Here is a 22679-nt window from a genome sequence, read left to right as displayed (position 1 = left end):
ACAGAAAAAAAAGAGACTGAGCGGATAGATTCAAGGAGACCTGTCGTGTGAATAACAGAAATTCCAGAAGTAAAAAAGGAAAGATGCAGAACAAAGGCAATAATTAAACAAACAATAGGGGAAATTTTTCTGAGAGGAGAAGACAGGTTAAAATGCTCTCGATGGTCCAGACTAAAGTAACGAAAAAAGACAAACAAATAGGCAAACATTTCTAAACTTCAAAGTTAAATGTAAAAGAGTATGTGTTACCTACAAAGGATGGGCACTGGACTTGCCATGTGCCATCCCAGGAGCCAGAAGGCAAAGGAATTGCACCTACAAGCAGACAATTAGGAAAAAAGAACTACAACTCGAGAATCTTATATCAAGGCAAGATATTATTCACCTGTCAGGGCAAAGAAAGATTTTCCAATATATGTAAGAAATCAGACAGCATGTCACCCCTCCATTCCACCCACGGACAATACTTGAGAAAAGAAATTAAACAAGCAAGGAAAGAAAGAGCAGAATTGTCGAAATAAGGAAAGAGAAGTGAAGAGGAAGGGTGGAGAATGATGAATTCTTGTACGTTAATCTGCATGGTTAGGGATAGATTATGAGAATGTGTAATATAAGCACTAAATAAAGATTTTTAAAACAGAAGGGTCATAGTGTAAGAGAAATTCGAATATGTAGTAAACTAACTCAGCAACACCTAAAAGTCAGATTGAGAGATCTGACTGTGAAGGGATAAAGTAAAAGTAATCCAAAAGCCTCTGGGATTGTGGGGTCTGGAACGCAGGGGTGGAGAAGTACAGAAGTAAAAGTATTCTAGATTCCAACGGTAGAACTGGGGTCGGGGGTGGGGGGGTGGGGAGTAACAGCTTTGATGTGGAAATAATCTGTCTTAGTGACAAAAAATAATAGAGTTAAAAGCATCTATGAGAGCAGAGAAAAGAAAGGCAACACACATTCAAAAAATATGAATATGAATTCATCAGGAAGTCATTTATTCACCTCTAGTCTCTTCTGTAATTAAAAAATTATAGCATCAGTGTCAAATTTCATTAAGAAAGTCACATTTAATTTCATTAAGAAATTTCACACATTTCTCTTGCTCCCCTGTTTGTATTACATGATTTGGGCTTTAGAGTCAGAAGTAAAGAGAATAGCATATTTTTTTATCTCTAAGATCATAGATTTTATTATTGATGGGCTTTCAGTGTAGTTTATGGACCACATTGACTGAGCATTTTTCTTAGTATTTGATAATAAAAATCATCATCTTTGCCTGACTCATATCTTCTTGTCATTCAGGTTTTATTTCAAAAGTCACCTCTCAGAGAGGCCTCTATTAACCACCTCATCTAGAGTAGATGGTCAGATACACTTTACCACATCATCCTATTTTGTGTACCTCAAAATACTTACACTATTTGATTGATTGATTTTCTATCATGCCACTCAAATGGAAGCTCGGGGAAAATAATAATTTTGTCTTTTTTTTTTTTTTTTTTTCCCATCTCCTGCAGCTAGAAATGTGTCTGGCCCATAGTAGGTTGTTAAGAAAGTGAGTCCCTATTTCCACATCAAATTCTTACTGTTTTGACTACACACTTTGTTCTTCTATACCTGTGATCATTACAGTCCTTATCCGGGCTGAGATGAGCTCTTCCAAGACAGGCTTAGTCTCTTCCTTCAATCGATTCTCCAAGATCAGCAAGCCCAGAAATATCAGGTTTGATTCCACCTTCTCCCTGGAAATATACATGATTGAACAGAAATAGCACATTATGGCTTTCTCACCAGAAGTAAAACAAAAAGACAAAGATCCCTGCCTGAGTGGTTCCACTCACTCATCCAAGCACTATTCCTTAGCCACTGATTATATGGCAGGAACAATCCATAAAAAAGGCAAAAGGAAACACAAAGGATGTGGAAATAGTGAATCAAGAGAAAGTGAGTACTTATTAAGCAAAAGCTTTGCTTTAACCATTGTAGAAAACAAGATGAAAGACCCTAAGAGTTACCTCACCTGCTAATAACAAAGAGGAATTCTAGTTTTGGTACAAAATGTCATGAAAATTAAGGGGAAGCATAAGAAAAACAAATGCCAGTTTCTCCAGAAACCAGGCTATAATCAACACCATCTTAGCCCCTGGAGATAGGAGGTCATAATCTCAACAAATGGTCCCTCTATTAAGGCCAAGTTCTTCCCTCTTTCTCCCTCAGCTGGTAGCAATGCTCTCCTGCACAAAGCGTGTATGCTTCCAAAAGTGAGTAAGGCCTCCAATGCTCCTATTCACCACAAGAGCATTTTCAGGAACATTTTACAGGACCAAGTGCAGGGAAATACATTTGGGATTGGGAGTTCAAAGATGCTTCCATGATTCCCTTATCTTACATGCAAACACAAGAACACGACGCCAGCACTGCCTAATCTGGCTGAAATGCAGCTGAAAGCAGCACTACTAAAAGGCTCCTTGACTTGCCTGCCATGCGCGTCTGAATTCTGGGTCTCACATAAGCCGGGGCCATGATCTAGAGTTAGTGATGCTCCCAGGCAGCTGTTGACACCTCCACCAGAGCAGCAGGAAATGGATGCAGTTTGGGAGTGTGCTTGGGCACATTCACCTCAGAGCATGCTTGGAAGGATGGCATTTCTCATTCTTCTGAAGCTGGCATTTAAGTCTTTCTATGATGTGGTTCCAAACTATCCTACTAGCTTCAACTATTACTAAATTCTTCACCCACCTTAATTTCAGGCCAAGTTGGACCACTCACCATGGATGGTCTCTGCACCTGACCATCTCTAGACATTTGTTCTGGACTGCTATGAGACGTTCTTCCTTATTTCACGGAAAAGGTTATAAGTTCCCCATGATTTGCTAATGAAATACTTCCTATATTTTGAGGCCCAATTCTCATGGTACTTCTCCCATAAAGGCTTCCTCAGATAGAAATAATTGTTCCCTTGACATATTACTTCTACCTCAGTTTAGCTAATATTTTATTTGTCCATATATGATCATTCTTGGCTTTCTGATCTGTCACTCTGTCTCACTTAGTTGAGGGCAAGCCCACCTGATTCAATGCTGTGTTCAACAAAGTCCACGTGATGCCAGACACACAGGAAGTGCTCAGCAAATGTGTCCCTAGTTGAAATGCTCTGATGCATGTTGTGACCAATTTTTGTCAAGCAATCTAGAAAAATTCATTTCTTTTTTCAAAAATTCTACTGCCAGTGAGTTCAAAAAATAGTACTGAGGAAAAGGAGGAGAGAATATGCATAAACTACTGTAGCCCCTAACTCCAGAGATTTCACATTCAACTGGGAGGTATTAGACACGGCCACTTCAGTTCTATTAAAGGCTGGAAAAAGGATCATGACAGATGTCCAAATCAGAGTCCTATGGAGTCAGAAGAGAGGGTGCAATCATTTCTGGGTGAAGTGATTAGAGAGCCTTCCTGGAGGAGGTGATATTTAACCTGGTCTTTGAAGGATAACTTAGTTGAGGCCCAATTGAGGACTTCCAATCTTTCTTGTGGTCCTTGTACTCAGACCTCAGGCTTTAGATATTTTTGGAGATCATATGACATAAGCCAACCACAGGTGCCAAATTAGGCCAAGAAAATGGGTCAAATATTTGCCATAGCCTATGGCCTACCTTGGCACTAGTATTTCTAGTTTCTCTGGCTTATGGCCTTCACAGGGGTCAATGCACAATAATCAGGAAACTGGAGTTCTGCTCTCAGCCCTACCACTATCTTGCTGTGTGACCATGAGTATATTCTTTCTTTGGTAACCTAGTTCATCTTTGGATCTCCAAGGTCTCTGCTAGCTCTAATATTCCACGATTCTTCTTTTCATGAGTATTAAATGTGAGCCAAGAAATAAAAGGGAGTGATTCCTTGAGAGTTCTTAAGCTCTGCAATTTGGAATAGCATGCTATCCTCTCCTGCTTCCTGCACAGACATTAGACCTCTCTCTGAAGTATCTAAAAATATTAAAGAATGATGAGTGTAATACAAAGGAAGCACTGTCATCCCAGTGATTACACTTCATGTTTTTAAAATCCATGTGACTTTTAGAGGATGAAATATACAAAAGGAGAGCCAATAACCCTTGAAGAGAAGCACCCTGACTAACCACAATAAAAAGAAAAAAAGAGCAAAAACGAAATACCCAGAAAGAATTTCCTGTCCCAATCTGGAATTAGCAAAGGATAGGTAGATTAATTTAGCTATCCGTATACCTGTGGTGATATGGCTTTAAGAGAGGAGCGACAAATTGATGACCTAAGATCCAATCCTATCAGTGAATTTGTGTTTCGGCCACAACAGATTTTGAAAAGTTAGAATTTCAACCTCTGGCCAGGACATGTACTCTCCCATGTGCCACAGCCTGTACCCTTCTCTATTGCTCACGTGCCTCTACAGTGAGTGCTTTGTGACATGCACAAGTTCCAAAACCATGAGTTTGCAACTTGTAAATATGCAAATATCTTATTGTAGTAATCAGAAGCCACAGCATAGTAGCCAGAACCTTGCTATATCCCTGGCAACAGGCTCAGGAAACAAAGTTCCATTCCCAATTCTGCTCCATCTCTTCCCTAGGCCCAAATTTCCTCTCCTTCAAAATATGACATCAAATCTCAAAGTTCACTTTTAGCTCTCTGACTTGAACGACCTTGAAATGAGTTGATCAAATTACAAGAAATATCTGGAGTTGTAATAGTCAGAGTTTCAGGGGTCACATTAAACTGGCCCCAGGGAAAGTGGCCCAATAAGCCCAGGAATCTCACACAAGGAGCTACTTCCCCCTCTGGGCCTCACTTTGCCCATTCACATCCATCATTCTCAGCAGGGGTAACACTGCCTCTATGGGACATTGTGGACGTGTTTGTGGCATCTATGCAAGATTTTCTGCAATGACTAACGCACAATGAAGAATTATCCTGCATCCCATGTACCTTTGAATATTTTACTGGACATTCACGGACACTAAAAAAATCGGTGTATTTTCCCTAAGTCATTTTAGGCTTATACTGTTTATATCATACAATCATTAAACTATATAGTATACTGTACTATTATGATATATATAATATTACTGTATATTAAACAATTATAAAATTATTTATTATACTTCCCTTAGCTCTGTTTTACATATAAACACAAAGCATTTTTCACACTTTTAATATTCTACTGAATTTTGCAGGAATATAACTATAATAGCTATATTATGTAAATTGAGAAAAGATTTGTTCCATTTTCTTCAGAGTTTTACCAAGAATTGTTAATCATTTCACAATCATCTCACTGGCACAAGACTCTTTGAGGTATCTGAGACTGCAATATATATCACACCTGTACCAGTCTGCATTTGTAGCTGTTGCGGCCTCAATGATTCTATACACAGGTACAAGCAACTAATTACTTCATTTTGTTTTACTGGAGTCAGCTGAGCATTTATTGAGCTATTACTTTTTGTGAGACATTATATTTTTTGCTTTTATTTTTACTATATAAGAGGGCATGGTACATATTTTTACAAAGAATATGTGCAGATAATGTTACATATGAATTTTATTTAGGTATATTAAAGGAAGTATAGTTACAACAAGAGAGTGTTTAGTTTGATAAGGTTGAAAACAAATACATTAGGCCTTCCAACTTTAAAGTCCTAAATGACAAAATGAGCCTTGATTATCTCCACAGCAGTGTTACCAGTAGTGGCTGACATAGAGTATTGGAAATGGCATTGAAGGTGAAATAAACATGATAGCCTAAAAACAGTGGAAAATTATAAAAAACACACACAGCAAATAAAGTTGAACTCCTGAAGACTGCAGTCTATTTCGACTTTTAGGCATTTTTATTTTCATCTTTCCACCAAACCATTTTGCTTCAGCAGAATCCTCCCCCATTTACCTGGTCCAGGCTGTCATGTGGTGATCAGCGTCCAGCTTCTTGTAGGCCAGTGCTATGACCCGAAAGCCCTGTGTCGTGTAAATCTGAAGTTCACTAACAAAACTAGTTGGTACTGTTTAGAAAGTAACACAGGATTAGTATGCAATATTTACATAGCCAGTACTGGCAAAGAAAACTTCTACGAACATCCAACTCTCGCCCAAGAAAACACACCTCTACAAAGATGTGCATACAAGTAGTAGAAATGCTAAACATAACTACATTGTCAGGGTTGACCTCCTGGGGTTCAGTGAAACTGAAATGAAAAGGAAGCAGTTGAAAAAAGGAAAAAGGATAGGGAATGTGTAGAATTCTTTTTCCCCCAGTTTAACCAACAAACATTTATTGAGAGTCTACTATGTGCCAGGCATCGTCTATGAAGAGATGAAACTGCCAGCTCTGCTTTGAGAATTTCTGTCTAACTGAGTAACAGCCAGTGGACTAACAATGCAGTCAAATGAGATCATTGCCATGATCCAGGCAATGGCAGCAGGCTGTGAAAAGCACTTAGTAGGACCTACACCAGGCTGGAGAAAGTGGTTAGGGGAAGGAAGGAGAGGGCTTTTTGGCCGAGGGAGCATCACACACTCAGGCATGGAGACATGGGTGGTTAGTTCAGCTCAGGGGAAGCACAGGCTGTGAGGAGCAGAGTGGTGAGGCAGATCTGGAAAGTTCAATGGTGGTTGGATCCTGAAAGCCTTATAAATAATCCCAAAGAAAGTTGAGATTATACTGGAGCCCATGGGAAGCAACCAAAACAATAAAAGCAAAACAGTGACGACATAGTTGTGATAGAAGAACCAATCTGGTCACAGTATAGGGGGTAAATCAGAGTGGACGAGACTGGAGGCAGAGGGCCAATTCACTAGCTGTTGAAGTGATCAGGGAAAATGAGGGCCTGCACTGACCCTATGACAGAGCCATGGACTAGCAACTGACAAGACAGAGGCAGAAGGGAGAGGGAGGAACAGAGACGGCACCTAAACTGGGGTTGGGGGGAGGTACCATTCACCAAAATGCGAAACTGGGAGAAAGATAAGCTTGATTTGGATATTGAATTTGGAAAACCAATGAGTCACCCAATTGGTGATGACCAGTATACAATTGGATTCATAGATCAAGTGCTGTGGGGACATATTTACCTGGAAATGCAGATTTGCCAGTTGTAATACAAGTCTATTCACTAACCTGTCTCAGGTTGGCAAAAGCTGGCCACCCTCTCTGGTGCACCTTTCATGAAAGCCAGTCGGTCACCCCCCATCTCTTGGACAATGACTGTCATCCTTTGCAGTGCTGATGAGAATGGGAACTGATGCAGGACTGCAATTCCTTCGACTGGGACCTGGTTGAGGGACGGGGAGTGGAGAGGCACATGCCGACATAGCGTCTAGCTATTGGGCATTAACTACTTCTCCTTTAATTCTTATTTTGGCAAATAAGGGGGAAGGTCTCACCAATTTTCACATCTGGAATTCAAAGAAGATACCTCTGTGACCTTTCAAAAACCATGGCCCAGAAGAGAGTTTCTCTCTGACTCTGAGTGTTGTGGGGTGAGCAGCAAGCTGCGCTTACCTGGCTGGCTGTTTTGCAGGGCTTAACCACCATCACGTGTGCCGGCACTCCCTTGGTGTGGAAATTGTCCCCGGAAACAGCCATTTCCTATTTCACAAATGGAATATTTCATTGCAGAGATGTATTCATTGTTCGTCCACTGATGTTATACTTAAACCCTCCCCTTGAGAAAACCCTCCCCTTGAGAACACCCTAAGACCACCTCGATGCATCCTCCACATTTCTTTCCTCGCTAGATGGAGGTGAACCAGACTTACTCTCCCACAGAAAAAAAATAATGCATTGGAAATGCTGCAAAACTTGAAGGGCAGACACTTCTGAATTATTCATGCAATTTATCCTGTTTTCTCTGTTGGAATGTGCTGAATAAAGGCTTATTCTCCATTTCTAAAGAGCTTAACTTGAAAGTAGTGCCCATGAATAGCCAGACTTATTTTGTGTGGAGCAATCACCTTTCCGTCTATCTTTTCCTGGAGTTCTCTGCTGTTCCTGCTCTTGCCTGTCTGTCTAGTTTCGACTGATAGTCCTCAGGGCGGGGCAGGGCAGGGACTGCAATGTACACGTGGTTAATGTTCAGTAATTACTATAATAATGACCCTAAATTAGAGTCAAAGGAACCTTTTACCCAAGATAACACAGTGCTTTGTAATCATTCCATTGAGTGGTTGGAAAGAGGGGAAATTGTAATTCCTACTTAAAGATGCAGAATTGGTAACTCAGAAAGCATGGAAGATTGGCAGTTACATCAAACTGCTATGAAATTATGCTCTATGAGATCTGGAAGGGACTCTAAAAATTGTGGCTCTCAGTGGTGCTCACAGTGTGTCACCAGGGTGTAGAGCTGTGTGCAGGGAGAAGGGATGGGCTGACAGCTAAGTAGTTGGGGATGTGTGTTCCCTAATCCCAACCTTTGCACCCCAACTTCTATTTAGATTGGAGCGACTCAGACTATTTAGTTTTTAAAGATTACTTCTGAATAATGTTTCCTTTTAAGAAAAGATTCCAGCTTTTTTGTCTTATTTTGTTTTCTATGAACACTGCTGGTCTAATTCAATGCCCTCATTTTATGGTCATGGGAGCCAGTCCCCAACAAGAGAGAGAACTTAGCAGGGTTGAGCAGTCGGCGAGAGCAGAGCCGAAATGAGAATCAGAAGAGCCAGATTCCTGCACTACACCATTTGCCCTTAAATCTAGCTCGAAGTCTCAACAAAAACTCTTTAATTGTTTTCCTTTTTGTTGTTTCCAGCCTTAGAAATAAAATCAATACCAAATTAATAGGAATAAAACTCATGGTCACTATGAGTGCTTATCCTAAGCACTGGGGACGGCAGTGTTTCCCAATCCCCGTGTTCTAGAAAACTTTGAAACTAGATAGTGCTCATAGAACAATACAAAGAGTTGATAATTATATGATGATTGTAATTATGTTAATACTATTGAACCTGTAATATGTGCCAGGCGCAGTACCAAGGATTTTGTTAATGCACCATCTCAGTGAATCCTCACAATAATTCTATAAAACAGTTGCTATTGTTAGCTTCATTGTGCAGATGGCGCAACTAGGCTTAGATCAGTTTGCTCTTCATTGCCAAACGTACTCCACGTTGCAAAACTCGCATTCTGTAAGTGCTAAATAGCTGTGATAAAGCCTGTGTTGCTCTGGCATTGAAGAAGTTTCTTAGATTCTCTGCACAGCAGAGGCTTACCCAGGTGGTAGCTTCAAACATTTTGAGGTCTAGAGGGTCTCCCTGGACAGTCCCATCAAGAAGGATCAGAGAGTGGCAGCTGGCCATGGCCGCACACAGCCGGCCCCATGGCAACGCCTTGCCCGAGGCAAAGCTGTGGACATCCTGGAAGCTGAAGGAGAAGAGGAAAAGGGCTTTGGTTCTAACCCCTCATGCCAAAGTGGAGCATCTTAGAGGTGAACGTCTTTTTAAAAAATAATTTAATATGCTTTGTTGCATTGTATACCCATTGTCCAATCCCCACAAACTAATTCAGCCATCATCCTTAGGTAAGTTCACTGAGTATAGTTAACACAGAAGCATAAGCACATGTCAGGGAAAACAAAAAAAGCACAAATCAGAAAAAATCTTATCAGTCAGTAATCTGTCATCTGTCGGTAATTCTGAGCACATAATTCTGAGTTCCAGAGGATTGGGCCAGACTCTGGATAGCACAACAGATACATAAAGCTCTCTATCATCCCTATCCTTGTATTTTTATTTGACTATTTCTAATTTATCAATTTCCAAGAGCCTTTGATGGTTCATGAAGTATCTAGCACAGTGGTCAGGCCCTTTTGGAAAAAATCAGAATTATCAGATAAGAATTGACAAGAAGATATTTAATAGCTTATAAGTCAGGTGCTCACTTCTTACCTAGAATGAACTGTTTTCTCTCCTTTTGTTAAGTAAATTTGTCAATTTTTTAAAAAATTTAAATTGCTGTTTTAGTAATTTGAAGCCAGCTTTGATCTTTTTGAAGGAAGGAAGGGACAGAAAGAGGGAAGAAGGCAGGTAGGCCTAATTAATCAATAAGTTACCTAAATATTATATCAAGTGTTTTTATTTAAATATAACAAGTTATTTTTAGAAATAGAAAGTTTCCAAAGTTTTGTGACTAATATAATGTCAATTCAATAAGCAGAACATTCAAAAGACAGATCATATTTAGTTCATTTTAGATGAACAAACATTTACTTTGCGCCTACTATGTGTGCCTGGTACAGTGGTATGGCATTAGGGACACAAACATAAATAATAAAAAGATTGCTCTCAAGGTGCTCACACATTTGAATAAATGCATACATATTTTGAAGAAGCTGAAAAAGAAAAATACTAACAAACAGGGAGATGAGGTGTACATTCAAATCCATTCTCTAGGAAAAATGAAAAGACCTTTAGAAAGTTCAACACTGTAAGAGGCTTCCTCTGTAAGCTAATGTGGTTAGAAGCACCAGAATTATATTTTAAACTAGGAATTAGACTTGTTTATAAGCAGTATTTTAATATGACAATGTATCAAAACCATGTATAATTAAAAATACTTTATGGATAAATTGTATGTCCTCTGCATAATGCAAAAAGAAGCACAATGAACCTTTCATGAATAAAATGCTTTTTGATTTAGGTTGTAAGTATTAGAGGGAAATACTATCATTTTCAAACAAAACATATATTTCAAATGCACAACACTCCGTGTTCTGATCACAGTGGAGGTGGGCGGAGAGGAGAAAAGGCAGGCAGAAACACAAACTCAGACATGGCCACAAGAGGGCCACGGGAGAAGGACGTGCAAAGCTTTGCCATACCAAGCTGAAAACTGCCAAAAGGGAATCTTTTCTTGCTAGAAAAGAGGAGGTTACAAAAGCCAGAAAGTGGAGTTCCCAGAATCAGAATACCAAGGAAAATGAGTACACTAGCTATGTTTCCAAAACCTTCCTCTTCCTGAAATTCAGGGCACAAAAGTCACTGCAGTGTTCTCCTTCCTCCGAGCATATCAAGGTGCCTCAGCTTGCACACAGGAATGTTACCTCTCTGAAGGACAGCGTCCTGGTCTTGTCCAAATTATTTAAACTGGGCCAACTTCAGGCCTCTGATGAATATGCTAAAGGCAAATTACATTTCAGCAAAAATTTGAATGCAGTGTCAAAACTTCCTCACCACTTCCTGGGTTTGTGAGTGGCCTGGGACCGGGTAGGGCGAAATATGCATGTTTTAATGACTCTTGGAAGAATTCAAGAGGAGAAATTAAATGAAGGTATTTTGGCAATCAGTGTCCACCAAAGCCAATGCTAAAATGTCTCCATTAGTAGTTTCAAGAGACAACGTGGAATTCTGGACAAAGAGAAACTACAGTGCCTTTAATCCAAGGTACTCACCCATTCCTATCACAGGGCACGACTCCCCAGAGATCCAAGCCATCCCTTGTTAAGGTACCTGTCTAAATAGAAACAAATAACTGGTTCACTCTGAAGATCTGGCGGCCCCATGGAGAAGACTCCATAGTGAAGACAAATAAGGCATGTTTTAATAGGAAAATATACTTCACAAACGTATTATCAAGACCAGCACTTCAAAGACAGACACAGAAAGGGAGGAATCTGGAGTCCTGGTGGAAGCTTTGATGAGCTCATACCAGCTGTAGACAAGCTGGCACTTAATTTCTTTGAACTTCAGTGCCATCCATGGTAAAAAGAAAAAAACAGTATCTTTCTTACAGCTTCAGAGGGTTGTTTTGAGGATCTAATGGTAGACTGAATGGAGGGGAAAGTCCTGGGTAAGCCTGTAAGAGCTATAAAATGAGCTAGTCCCAGTTTTTATAGAAGTTAAAAGTATGTCATCAGAAATAAGTAACAGAGTAGAATTTTTACCTACAAGGTACCCTTTGTGAAAATACTAAAGAAATTTTTTGCTATTTGATACCAATTTGGTAAAAGCATTTGTTGGTATTTCTCTCAGTGCAGCATAATGTTTAAGAGCTCAACTAGCTCGAATACTAGCTGTGTGACCTGGGCGAATTATATAACCCCTGTAACCATCAGAGCCCTTATCTGCAACATGGTCATAATCTCATAGAGTTGTTGTGAAGATTAAATGAAATAATGTGTCTAATTTAATATCCAGCATTTACTAAGAGCTAACAATATTGGTAATTACTCGCTATTATTGCTAATTTTTAATTCAAATTCAAGTCACAATTATCTCTCTCACTCCTGTGTCTTTTTCCAAGTCCAAGGGAATTATCTCATAAATAGAATGTATTTCCTTACAATGCTAGTTGGATCACAAAATAATATTGAGATGGTGGCAAGAGCCATATTAACTTTCTGTTCATGGTAGATCTTCCTGATACTCCAGTAATTACAAAATACAGCTCTGGTCCAATTAATTATCTGCTATCAAAACCTTCAATGTATTGTTTAATGGATACGAATGTACTTAATGCCAGTTAATAGTGCACTTAAAATGGTGAAAATGGTTAATTTTATGTTATGTGTATTTTGCCACAATAAAAAAATTAATTAGAAAAGAAGGCAACAACAAAGGAAGCCTTTAATGGCTTTCTGCTGCTTCAACATTAAATAAAAAATTCCTAGCCAGACATTCAGGTCCATAGACATCCTCTCCCATTACCAATGTCCTACTCTAGTCAAAACCACACACTCTCTTGCTTTCCTGCCTCCACACCTTTGCCCATGCTCACCTGCCCATGATGCCCTGAAGGGCATTTCCCTCTTATCCTCTTGCAACTCCCCCCTTTACCCCAGCACGTGTGTGTACAGGCTTTAACAATACACTCCAGAGAAGGTAGACTAAGAGGCTGCTCAGGAATAATTGGCAATTAATCAAGTGTAATTTTAAGCAATAAACTATAGATGGGAAAATACAGTAAAGGTTTATATGGGATTTTTTAGGAACCAAGTCTCATAGTAAGACACAGTTTAATAAACTCTTCCTTTTTCATTCATTCATTAATGCAATAAATATTTATTGAGCACTGACTATATGCCAGGGAATATTCTTAGCATTAGGGACACACCAGGGTTTAGTAAAGGGTTTAAATTTTGTTCCTTGTATGAGAGTTTTGACTGCAGAGGGCCAGGATGCTATTTTAATTAATGCTTTTCATAACATATTGAAACTGGAAGGACCTTAAAAATTCTCCTATTCAGTACCCACTCCCCCTCCTCTAAACCCTAGAATCTGAGAGCTCAAGAGATATCTCTATCCCAGATAACATGCCCAACCAGAGATTAAATGAAGCCATGTACCCACATTCTACATTTCCTGCCTCACAAGGGGGTAAAACACCTATATGTGCTGACAGTGATGATAAAAATGGCTATGAGAGTGAGCATGAAACACACATACCTTGTCAAAGCAGACAAGGTTTAATTGTCCACACACATTGATCCTCTGGGGACTGATGCAGAAGATGCCTCTCTTCTTCAGCCTCTTCTGGGCATAGATAATGCCTGTGGTCAGAGCAGCAGGTAGAGCAGGAGGAACTGCAATCGTGACGACATCAAGGGCTTTCTTCACCATATCCTCTAGAGGTTCCTGGAAGATAGTCATTCTTTAACTATTACAGGCAAATCAGTAATGGGCAGCATATGACTTTTTCCCTTCTTCTTCTTTAGGTCAAATTTGTAGAAATGAAATCAGTAGGACAAAGGGTATGACTATGTTTATAGCTCTCAATATCTTTTGCCAAAGTGCAATAAAAAGGCTTGTGATGGTTCATACTTCTATCAGCAGAGAACAATGTACCAGTTTGCCATGTCCTTACCAATGGTGGGTACCCAGTTTTACTTAAAATTTCTCATTTAATAGCTGCAAAAATACTACTTTACTGAAATAAATACATCCTCAGATTGAAAAGGAAAAAATAGCGTAAAGAAAAGTGTGAGGAAAAGAGTAGAGGTATGTTGATATCTCAATAAACAAATTGTTTTATCCCACTATCCCATAAGATCTGACTGTTGTTATGGAACTTAGTGATCAATTGCTTACATTGGGGAACTGGAAATGGATAAGCAGGTTTCAGTGTTTGGCTTTGTTTCCCAGGTTTGTAAACCATGCCCTAGATTAATATCAACATGCAGAGTATGAAACATATAGGGATGAATGTATGTGTGCATGTAATAAAAGAGCAAAGGCAGCTTACCCCGCTGAGTGCATAGACACACAGAGTATAGATCATCCCAATGGTGGCTGTCCCCACAAGACACAGGAGGAATCTGATAGCATCCCTGTAGAGCTTAAAATTCATTGGCTTGGGGTAGAGAATGGATCTCACAAGGTCCCCCTTTGCAGTGTTGAAACCTGAAAGAGCAAAAACACACCCCACTCTCAGGAAGACAAACCCTACTGCTAGTGCTCTTCTAAACCTCAACATTGTCTTTGATTTCCTCTAGTGATATTTAAACAGTGTTTAAACCCAAAGGCAATTGAAAGATAAGTGAAAAAATAAGTGCTAGCATGGAAATATGATCTTGAGCCTAGTGCTCTCTCTGGCCTTCCTTCCTTCTACTTCCAATTTTAATGCATCCCAGAGATAGGAAACCACCATACTGGAGGGAGAGTGCAGCTTTTCCAAATATAACTTTATTTTAAGGAAATGACTCACGAGCGCACACACATACACGCACACATACCCCACTTTAATTAAAATTAAATGGCCCAGTAAATACTGATGGACTCAGTTTTCTAATACTTTTCAGTGTTAAATCTTCAGTGTCTAGCCTTACCTGCCTAGAAAGAACTTGGCATTTGTGATTAAAGAAAACCTGGGTCTAGCTCTGTCAATTACTAGCTATGGCATTTTTAAAAGTTCACTTGAATCGTGTGGCCTCATCCTATTCAAGTATAAAGTGGGGACAGTCGACATTTCTGCTCTGCTGGTTTGATATGTGGAAACAGTTTACAAACTGCAAAGCACACAATTAGTAATTACTGTCATCAGTATTAATTATTTTTACCAAAAAGCATACACTGTAGTTCAATAGGCATTTAAAATATCACATGCATTTACATACATTTGATTTGTTATCTAACGACCGCTCCTTACCTGATAAAGTTAAGGCACTAGACAAACTAAGCAAAAGTATTTCACGAAGAGTAACAACACAGAGGAGGAGATGCTAACCAGTCTGCAGTACCACTGCTCTCACGGTCCCAGAGCATGCTGCCTTGGCCTGGATCACCTCTGTTCCACAGAAGAGGAGATGCCGTCTGTAATCCGCTTCACTCTGTGTCTTCCAGGGCAGGGAGCTATCCGTCCTGGGTAGTGGAGTTTTAGTGACTGGAATGCTCTCTCCTACAGAAAACAAGCATCCCGTTTTGTGAGGTAAACGCCTTCACTCATTTAAATCATGCCTGCACTCACTCATCGTACCACAGCCATTCTCAGTGAGCCTTCCTGGTGGCAGAGACAACCCTAGGCACTGGGGGTACAAGGGTAAATACAGTTCTTGTTTTTAAGAGGTTTGTAGTTTAGAGTGGGAGACAGACATGTAAGCAAATAAGTATAATGCAGTATTATAAATACTGAGTATTATAAATCAAGCATGGATGTTAAAAAAGCTGGAAATAATTATTTGGGGAGCAGCAAGCTGTGCAGTCTAGAATGTAGGGTGTGGGTAACAAGGGCTGTGAGGGCTTTGTAGGAGCCTAAGCATGCAGAGGCCCAAATGTACCATATTTAAGAATTTAAACATTTTTTTAAAGTCACTGGTGGCTGAAGGAGGGTGGGGAGATACTTGGCCGCTTTAATCGGGAGAGTAATATATTTGTGTGTAAGAGAGAGCACTCTGCTCACAATACTGAATTGAGGTCTGGTGAGGCTGGAGGCTGCTCATTCAGCTGGGAACTGCTCAGAGTCCCAGGTGGAAGGGATGAGACCTGACCTAGGCATTTGGCTATGAAAATAGAAAGGATGTGCTGGAGTCAAGAAATAAGGAAGTAAGAAGCTACAAAACTTGAGAACATTTTTATATTGGCAGGCTATAGGGATAGAGGAATTTAAGATGACTTCCTGGTTCCTGACATGGGAGGTGAGCGGAGGGTGGTGTTATTCATCAACACAGGGATTATAGGAGGAGAGAAAGTATCGTCCTTTAGCCACCGTGAGCTGAAGCCGCCTTGTAGAATGACCATGTTAAGATACCTTGTATGTAGGTACTTAGAGAGTTATCTGGATCTGAGTTCAGGTGAAAGGCCTTGACTAGAGATATTTACTCAGAGTTCATCAGCTTATGGGCAATAATTAAAGCCACAGAAAGAGACAAGATTACATGGGGACCAAGTCTGGCGTGAGAAAAGGAAAGGACAATGCTGTAGCCCTGAGCAGCAACGACAACCAAGGAGGTGGAGAAATGAGAGCAGCAGAGAAACTGCATGGGCAAGGTCAGTGGTAGGAGAACTTGGAGAGAGAGGGTCGTCTTAGAAACTTAGAGAAGAGAGAGTTTCCAGCAGGAAAGATGGTCAGAATAGTCAAATGCAACAGAGAGGACAATAAGATGAGAGATTTAAAGAATACACTGGACTTGGCAATGGGGACCCTGGTGACTTTTGCCAGAGCAGTGCGAGGAGCATGCTGCAGTGGGTTGAAATGCTAATACAAGGTATTGAATGAAGTTGTGACATAACGATGGCCTGTCCTGAGGAGCAAGCTTGTAAATCCTCCCACTAGTCTTTGCAAAGCGAGCGATATAAAGTATTAATAGAATCCTATTCCAGTGTACTGGGGCTACTTTCATTGGGAAAATGGTACTTGGCATTGCAAAAGTCCTGATGGTATAGAGTTTTTATGAATCTATGGATTCTTGAGAGAAAGGAAGATGACCTGCCATGATCTGCCACACATTTATTTATTTTTTTATTTCAGAATATTAGGGGGGACATGGATCATTTTTGTAATGCTCAAGCCCTGGGCTATAGGTGTGCCCATCACCTAAATAGTGTTCATAGTATCCATTAGATTGGTTCATACCCCTCCCTTCCTCTCTGCTCCCTCCTGGTTGCTTTCCACTGAGTTTTACTTCCCTCTGTGCATATGTGTGCATGCATTTATTTTTTGTAAGTTCACATAGGAGAGAGATGTGTGTTGTCTTTCCTTCAGTTCTTTATGGTCTGCCTGAGAGAAATGAATTTGATTTGGACCTTAATGGGAACCACAGTACACCATTGTGCATTCATAGCCTCCCATTTCATCTCTGAAAAGGACTTTATGGTTCTTCTTCATCTTACAGAAATGTTGGCACAATATCCCATTATTATGCTATATAAGTAAAAAATCAAAGCGATAACTTTGAGCAAGTCACTCCTCCTCTCTGGACCTCACCTGTGAAGGGAGATGACCTCTGAGGTCCCTCCTAGCTTCAGAATGCTGTTTAAAAATGAAATACAGTTAGTCCAAAATACCCAGTGTGTACTTTGGAAGCAGCAGATTTGCCAAATGCTGCATCATGAACTTTTTAACATTTTCAAGACAGGCCTGGAAGAACACCAACTACCCTGTGAGTTTCAGGATGTCATTGACGGTTTTCAAACCCTCCAAGTTTATTTGAAGACATATTTTATATAAAAATATTAAAGGTAAAAATCACAGACAATCCTGAAAGATCTAATGATCTCCACACTCTTTTAAAGTAAACTGAGAGGTTTTGTAATAATCCTTTGTTCAAGAAGAAAATGCTAAACACTCAAAAAGTTATGGTTGTAGCAAACTCAGCATATAGAAGGCCACTTTAATTTGAACTCTCAGGTCCATCCCCAGCAGGACCAGGATTTGTGGAAATAGGAAGGTCCCACCGCAGCCTCACGCTTTGCAGTGGGTCCTTGTCATTCAGGTGGAGGAGGGGCGGGGACCATGGTAGCCTGGAGCCCAGGTCAGCCCAGAGAAGCTGAGGCTGTGGAGATGGAAGCGTACCTGTCAGCATGCCTTCGTTCACCACGCAGCTGCCATCAATCAGCACGGCATCACATGGCATTTGCACTTTGTTCCCTGTCAAAATTAATAAATCTCCGGGCACCAGAAAGCGTGATTCCAGCTCTTGAACTCCAGCTGAAAGAGTGAGGAGGCAGAGTTCAGTCAGGTTATTTTCCCATGAAAACACAGTCCAACATCTATTTAAGTTGAAAATCAATGAAAATGCAACCAGGGAATTTTTTGAAAAGAAGGACATTCGTCAACATTGATCCAAAATCTGGGAAAAAAGTAACAAACTATGTAAAATAAAAACCTTTGCGTGTGGGGGGGAAAATAAGCACAGAATAAACTAATGCCAAATTCAGAAAACATATTTCAAACTATGTTATAGACAAAAGATCAATATTCCTAATATATAAAGAGTCTTTTGAAAAGAAATGTACAGCAAATAACTGTATAGCAAAATTGCTAGATATTAACAGTTCACACACACAGAACACAAGGGGTGTGTTAAATGTTTGAAAAGCTGCTCATTTTTGCCCATAAAAAGAGAAATTAAAGTTTTTTCCTTTCTTCCCGATTTCCTGCCTGCCTGCCTTTATTTCCCTCCTTCCTCATAGAGCCCCAAAGCTGTTGTGGACTGAGCAAGAGAGGCATTGCTGCAGTGGGCTGTGTGGGGTGGGCTGGCAGCCCGCTGTGGGGTTCTGGAGCCTAAGCAGGATGGAAGGGTGTTTACATGAACCTGATGTCAGAGCCCGAGCAGGGGGGAAAGGGCCACCATGGTGGCTGTGGCCTGCCATGGACATTGGGGTCCAAGCAGTGTGCAAAGGGTGTCCACGTGGGAGTGGGATTGGGGGCAGAAGGAGTTTCAGCAATGACTAGAAATTGGTTACATCCAGGCAGAATGGATACAGTAAGTACAGTAGTCCCCCCACCCCCTTATCTACAGTTTTGCTTTCCTTAGTTTTAATTACTTATAGTCAACTACAGTTAAAAAATATTAAATGAACAATCCCAGAAATAAATAATTCATAAGTGTTTAATTGTACACCATCCTGAATAGCGTGATGAAATCTAGTGCTATCCTGCTCTGTCCTACCCAGAACATGAATCATCCCTGTGTCCAGCATATCCACACTGTAAATTCTGCTTGTTGGTCACTTAGTAGCTGTCTTGGTTAGCAGATCAACTGTTGTGGTATCACAGTGCTTGTTTCAAGTAGCCCTTATTTTACTTAATAACGGTCCCAAAGCACAAGAATAGTGATGCTGACAATTCAGATATGTCAAAGAGAAGCTGTAAAGTGCTTTTTTTAAGTGAAAAGATGAAAGTTCTCCACTTAATGAAGAAAGAAAAAAGAATTGTATGCTGAGGTTGCTAAGATCTACAGCAAGAAAAAAATCTTTACCTGTGAAATTATAAAGACAGAAAAAGAAATCCATGCTAGTTTTGCTGTTGTACCTCAAACTGCAAAAGTCACAAGCACAGTATGTAAGTGCTTAGTTAAAATGGAAAGGGCATCACATTTGTGAGTGGAAGACGTGAACAGAAGTATGTTCTTATTGATGGTGATCAGGCTCCGTACTACTCACGGTTTCAGGCAGCTACTGGGAGTCTTTGAATGTGTCCCCTATAGATAGACTGAGGTTAACGAGAGCCAGGTTTCTCACTGATGAAAGGAAGTTACAAATATAGAAAGAGAGAAAACTAGAATAAACCCTGAGGTTTTGGATTAGAATTGGAAATATCAGTGTACTAGAGAGAGAGAAATAACATAGATGTAAATGTGTGTGGATATTAGAATATACAAATCCATGTTTGCTAGTCTGTTTATACATATAGTCTCTGACTCTGTTCTCTGAGAAGGCCTTACAGCAGTGAAATACCAATAGTACTGAACACGTTCAGTGCCCAATTTTTAGTTTCTAAATGCCATTCCTCCAAATAAAAAACCAGGGTGCTTTAGACAAATGGCTGATTACAAGGTTGGGCCAAGAAAAGTATTACATAAGCTGGAACACCTTGTTGTGCCGTTAAGTAGGAAAATGCTCAAAGAATGATGGGGACATATCACAAAGATATCAAAGCCAACTTAAAGGACCCTCGCTGCCTGAATCTATAACAATTTGAGCATCAAAGTAAGTAATAATAATAAAGAACCATAGCCATTGAATAAAATAGGGATTCATGAGTCCATAATGGCATAAGTAGATGAATAGGTAGATAAGAAGAAAGATAGCTTTTCTTGCAGCAAAATGGCAATTAATTAATCAGGAGGAAAGATAAAATTAGGAAATCATTATTTGGCAACTCTTATAGTAATCATTTAGTCAAGAAACATCAGTGGATACTAAAACTAATGGGTGAAAATTTGAGGAAGATGGTTTATCTATATAGTCTCAAAGTATCTCTCAACAAAATAACTATTAATTACAAAGGAGGAACGAATAAATTTACAGTGGAGAAACCTGGAAGAACCTGTTTAGTTCAGTGATCCAGTCAACATCACCAGTAACAGGACAAATTTGAATTGTATACCACCTGCGAGGAAGCAGTGAGAACACAGCATATCACATGTCTGTGATATGCCAGCCAAAAATGCATAACCTGAATTTAACAACCAGGCAACATCAGACAAATCTAAATTGACTGACATTCTACAAAATAGCCAGAGTTGAAAGAGTCAGTTACAGAAGTCAAGAAAAGACTGAAGATTAAAGAGACATGGGAAACAAAAGCATTTTGTGATCCTGGATGCCTTTCCCCTAAAGGACACTATTGAACAGTTGGCAAACATGAATAAGGTCTGACCATTAGTTGGTAGTAGTGTGTCAATATTAACTTCCTGGATGAACTGTTTTACGTAGGAGAATATCCTTGTCTTTAAGAAATGCACACTAAAGTTTGTGGTGGTCATGGAGCCACGTCAGCAACTTATTCTCAAATAGTTCTGGGAAAAAAGTTACTTGAACTATTCTTGCAACTTTTCTGTAAGTTTTCAATTATTTCCTTAAAAAAAAGAGAGAAATATACATGAGATGATATTGCTCATCTATACAATTAGAAAAATCTAAAAGTTTGCCAGAACATTCTGTTGGCAAGGCTGTGAGGAATCAGACACTCACACATTTCTGGTGCAAATGCAAACTGGCACAATCTCTAAAAATTTGGTGATACTTTTCTAGCAAAAGTACATATGCATTTATTCTTCAGCCTAGCAATTTTACTTCTCAAAATCTATACCAAAGATATACTGGCAAAAATATAAAAACATATATGTACAAGACTCGTTATTATAGCACTGTTTATAATAGTAAAAGACAGAGAGAAAAATTCTCTGATAGAGGACTGATTGAATAAACAACGGCTCCTCCACACAAGAGACTATGCAGTTGAAGTAGTGCATGAAGAGTATCTATATACATGGCTAATAAAGGGCACTGGGGAAATAGTGAAGTATGTACATACATACAACATTAAATATAGTTAAATAAGTTTGGTATACCCTTATCTATCTAAAAAGCAGCAGTATAGATACATATCCTATTTTGTATATATAATATATAGCTGTAAATATTATATATAATTTTATTATATTTTTAAATATAATAAATCAATAACAACTAAAGTGATAATTATAGAGAGAATGAATATAGAAGTTAGAGAGGACATGGATAGGTGCTAGACTTCCCTGAATATCTCTTTGTCTTATGGATTTGACTTTCAAACCATGTAGATATTTTCTACAGTATCTACACAAAAATTGAAAAGCTAACACTAAAATCTAAAGAAAAATTAGTGAAATGAACCTATCAAGTTGTTGGCATAACTATACAGAGAACTATTTTGAGTAAGTTTAAAACACAACTTTTGGGGACAAAAAAAAGTATAATTTGGCTCTACATTTCTGATGGGCTATCATGAACAGGGAGAAAAAAAGAACTCTAATAATACTTTAAACTGTTTTTAGGAATCATTAATTCTGACTGTGTTGGTTTTTTATTCTGACATTATTGCAGATAATGGGATAAAGCAAAAGAGTAATCCATTTCTGTCATTGTGAATTGGGATTTTTGGTATAAAGGAGAGACACAAATAAAATCAACAAAGTTAAGTAAAAAGCCCATAGTTCTAAACTTGAATTAGAATTGTCCATATGAACTCATAATGTATTTTATCTTAAAAAATTATTTCCTAAGTGTGTCTTCTGAAGAAGACTGGAAACGATGACTAATACCATAAAAATGGGCACTCTGAGAACCCTGTCTAAGAACTCTTTTGAAAAATGGGCGTGTCCAGGTTTGGTGCAGGAATTGTCTCAATGGGTTTAATAAAAATCTCAGTGATGATTAGGGTCATGTCAAAAAAACTCAAGAGCCAACCTGAAGAGGCTCTCAATGGCCAAAGATGGGAAAACGTGAGCAAAAATAGGAATAAAAACTGCAATGGATGGAAATGCACCAACCGTGTTAAACTTTATGACACTAAAAGAAAAAAAATCCTCTGGAAGATACTAGATAATTAGCCCATTATTTTAAAAGCTGATAAATGAAAAGAAAGAATCAGATCTTTATCCTTTATTTCTAAAACTGAATCTCAGGGTAATGAAACAGTGGAGGAGTGGTGTTTCTTTTTACAGAAATATTCCTATGCCACCTAATTTTAAAAACAACATGATGAAAGTGAAAAATTTGTAGCTCCTAATGAAGTAAAAAATC

General features: G+C 39.2%; 1 protein-coding gene across 1 annotated transcript in view; it reads right to left on the bottom strand.

Moving 5' to 3' along the window:
* ATP13A4 (ATPase 13A4) overlaps window positions 1-22679 on the bottom strand; it is a 133136-nt gene that overhangs the window by 34138 nt on the left and 76319 nt on the right. The window contains exons 9-18 of the mRNA XM_069472772.1: window positions 17962-18096; window positions 15178-15348; window positions 14197-14354; window positions 13401-13589; window positions 11408-11469; window positions 9231-9381; window positions 7525-7611; window positions 7141-7294; window positions 5914-6025; window positions 1612-1736 (exon numbers count right to left, since the gene is read on the bottom strand). Of these exons, the coding sequence (XP_069328873.1) occupies window positions 1612-1736; window positions 5914-6025; window positions 7141-7294; window positions 7525-7611; window positions 9231-9381; window positions 11408-11469; window positions 13401-13589; window positions 14197-14354; window positions 15178-15348; window positions 17962-18096 (1344 nt within the window). The remainder of the gene's footprint in view (window positions 1-1611; window positions 1737-5913; window positions 6026-7140; window positions 7295-7524; window positions 7612-9230; window positions 9382-11407; window positions 11470-13400; window positions 13590-14196; window positions 14355-15177; window positions 15349-17961; window positions 18097-22679) is intronic.

Source organism: Eulemur rufifrons, chromosome 7 (assembly GCF_041146395.1).
Source record: "Eulemur rufifrons isolate Redbay chromosome 7, OSU_ERuf_1, whole genome shotgun sequence".
NCBI lineage: Eukaryota > Metazoa > Chordata > Mammalia > Primates > Lemuridae > Eulemur > Eulemur rufifrons.
This window is presented reverse-complemented; position numbering and strand designations above follow the sequence as displayed.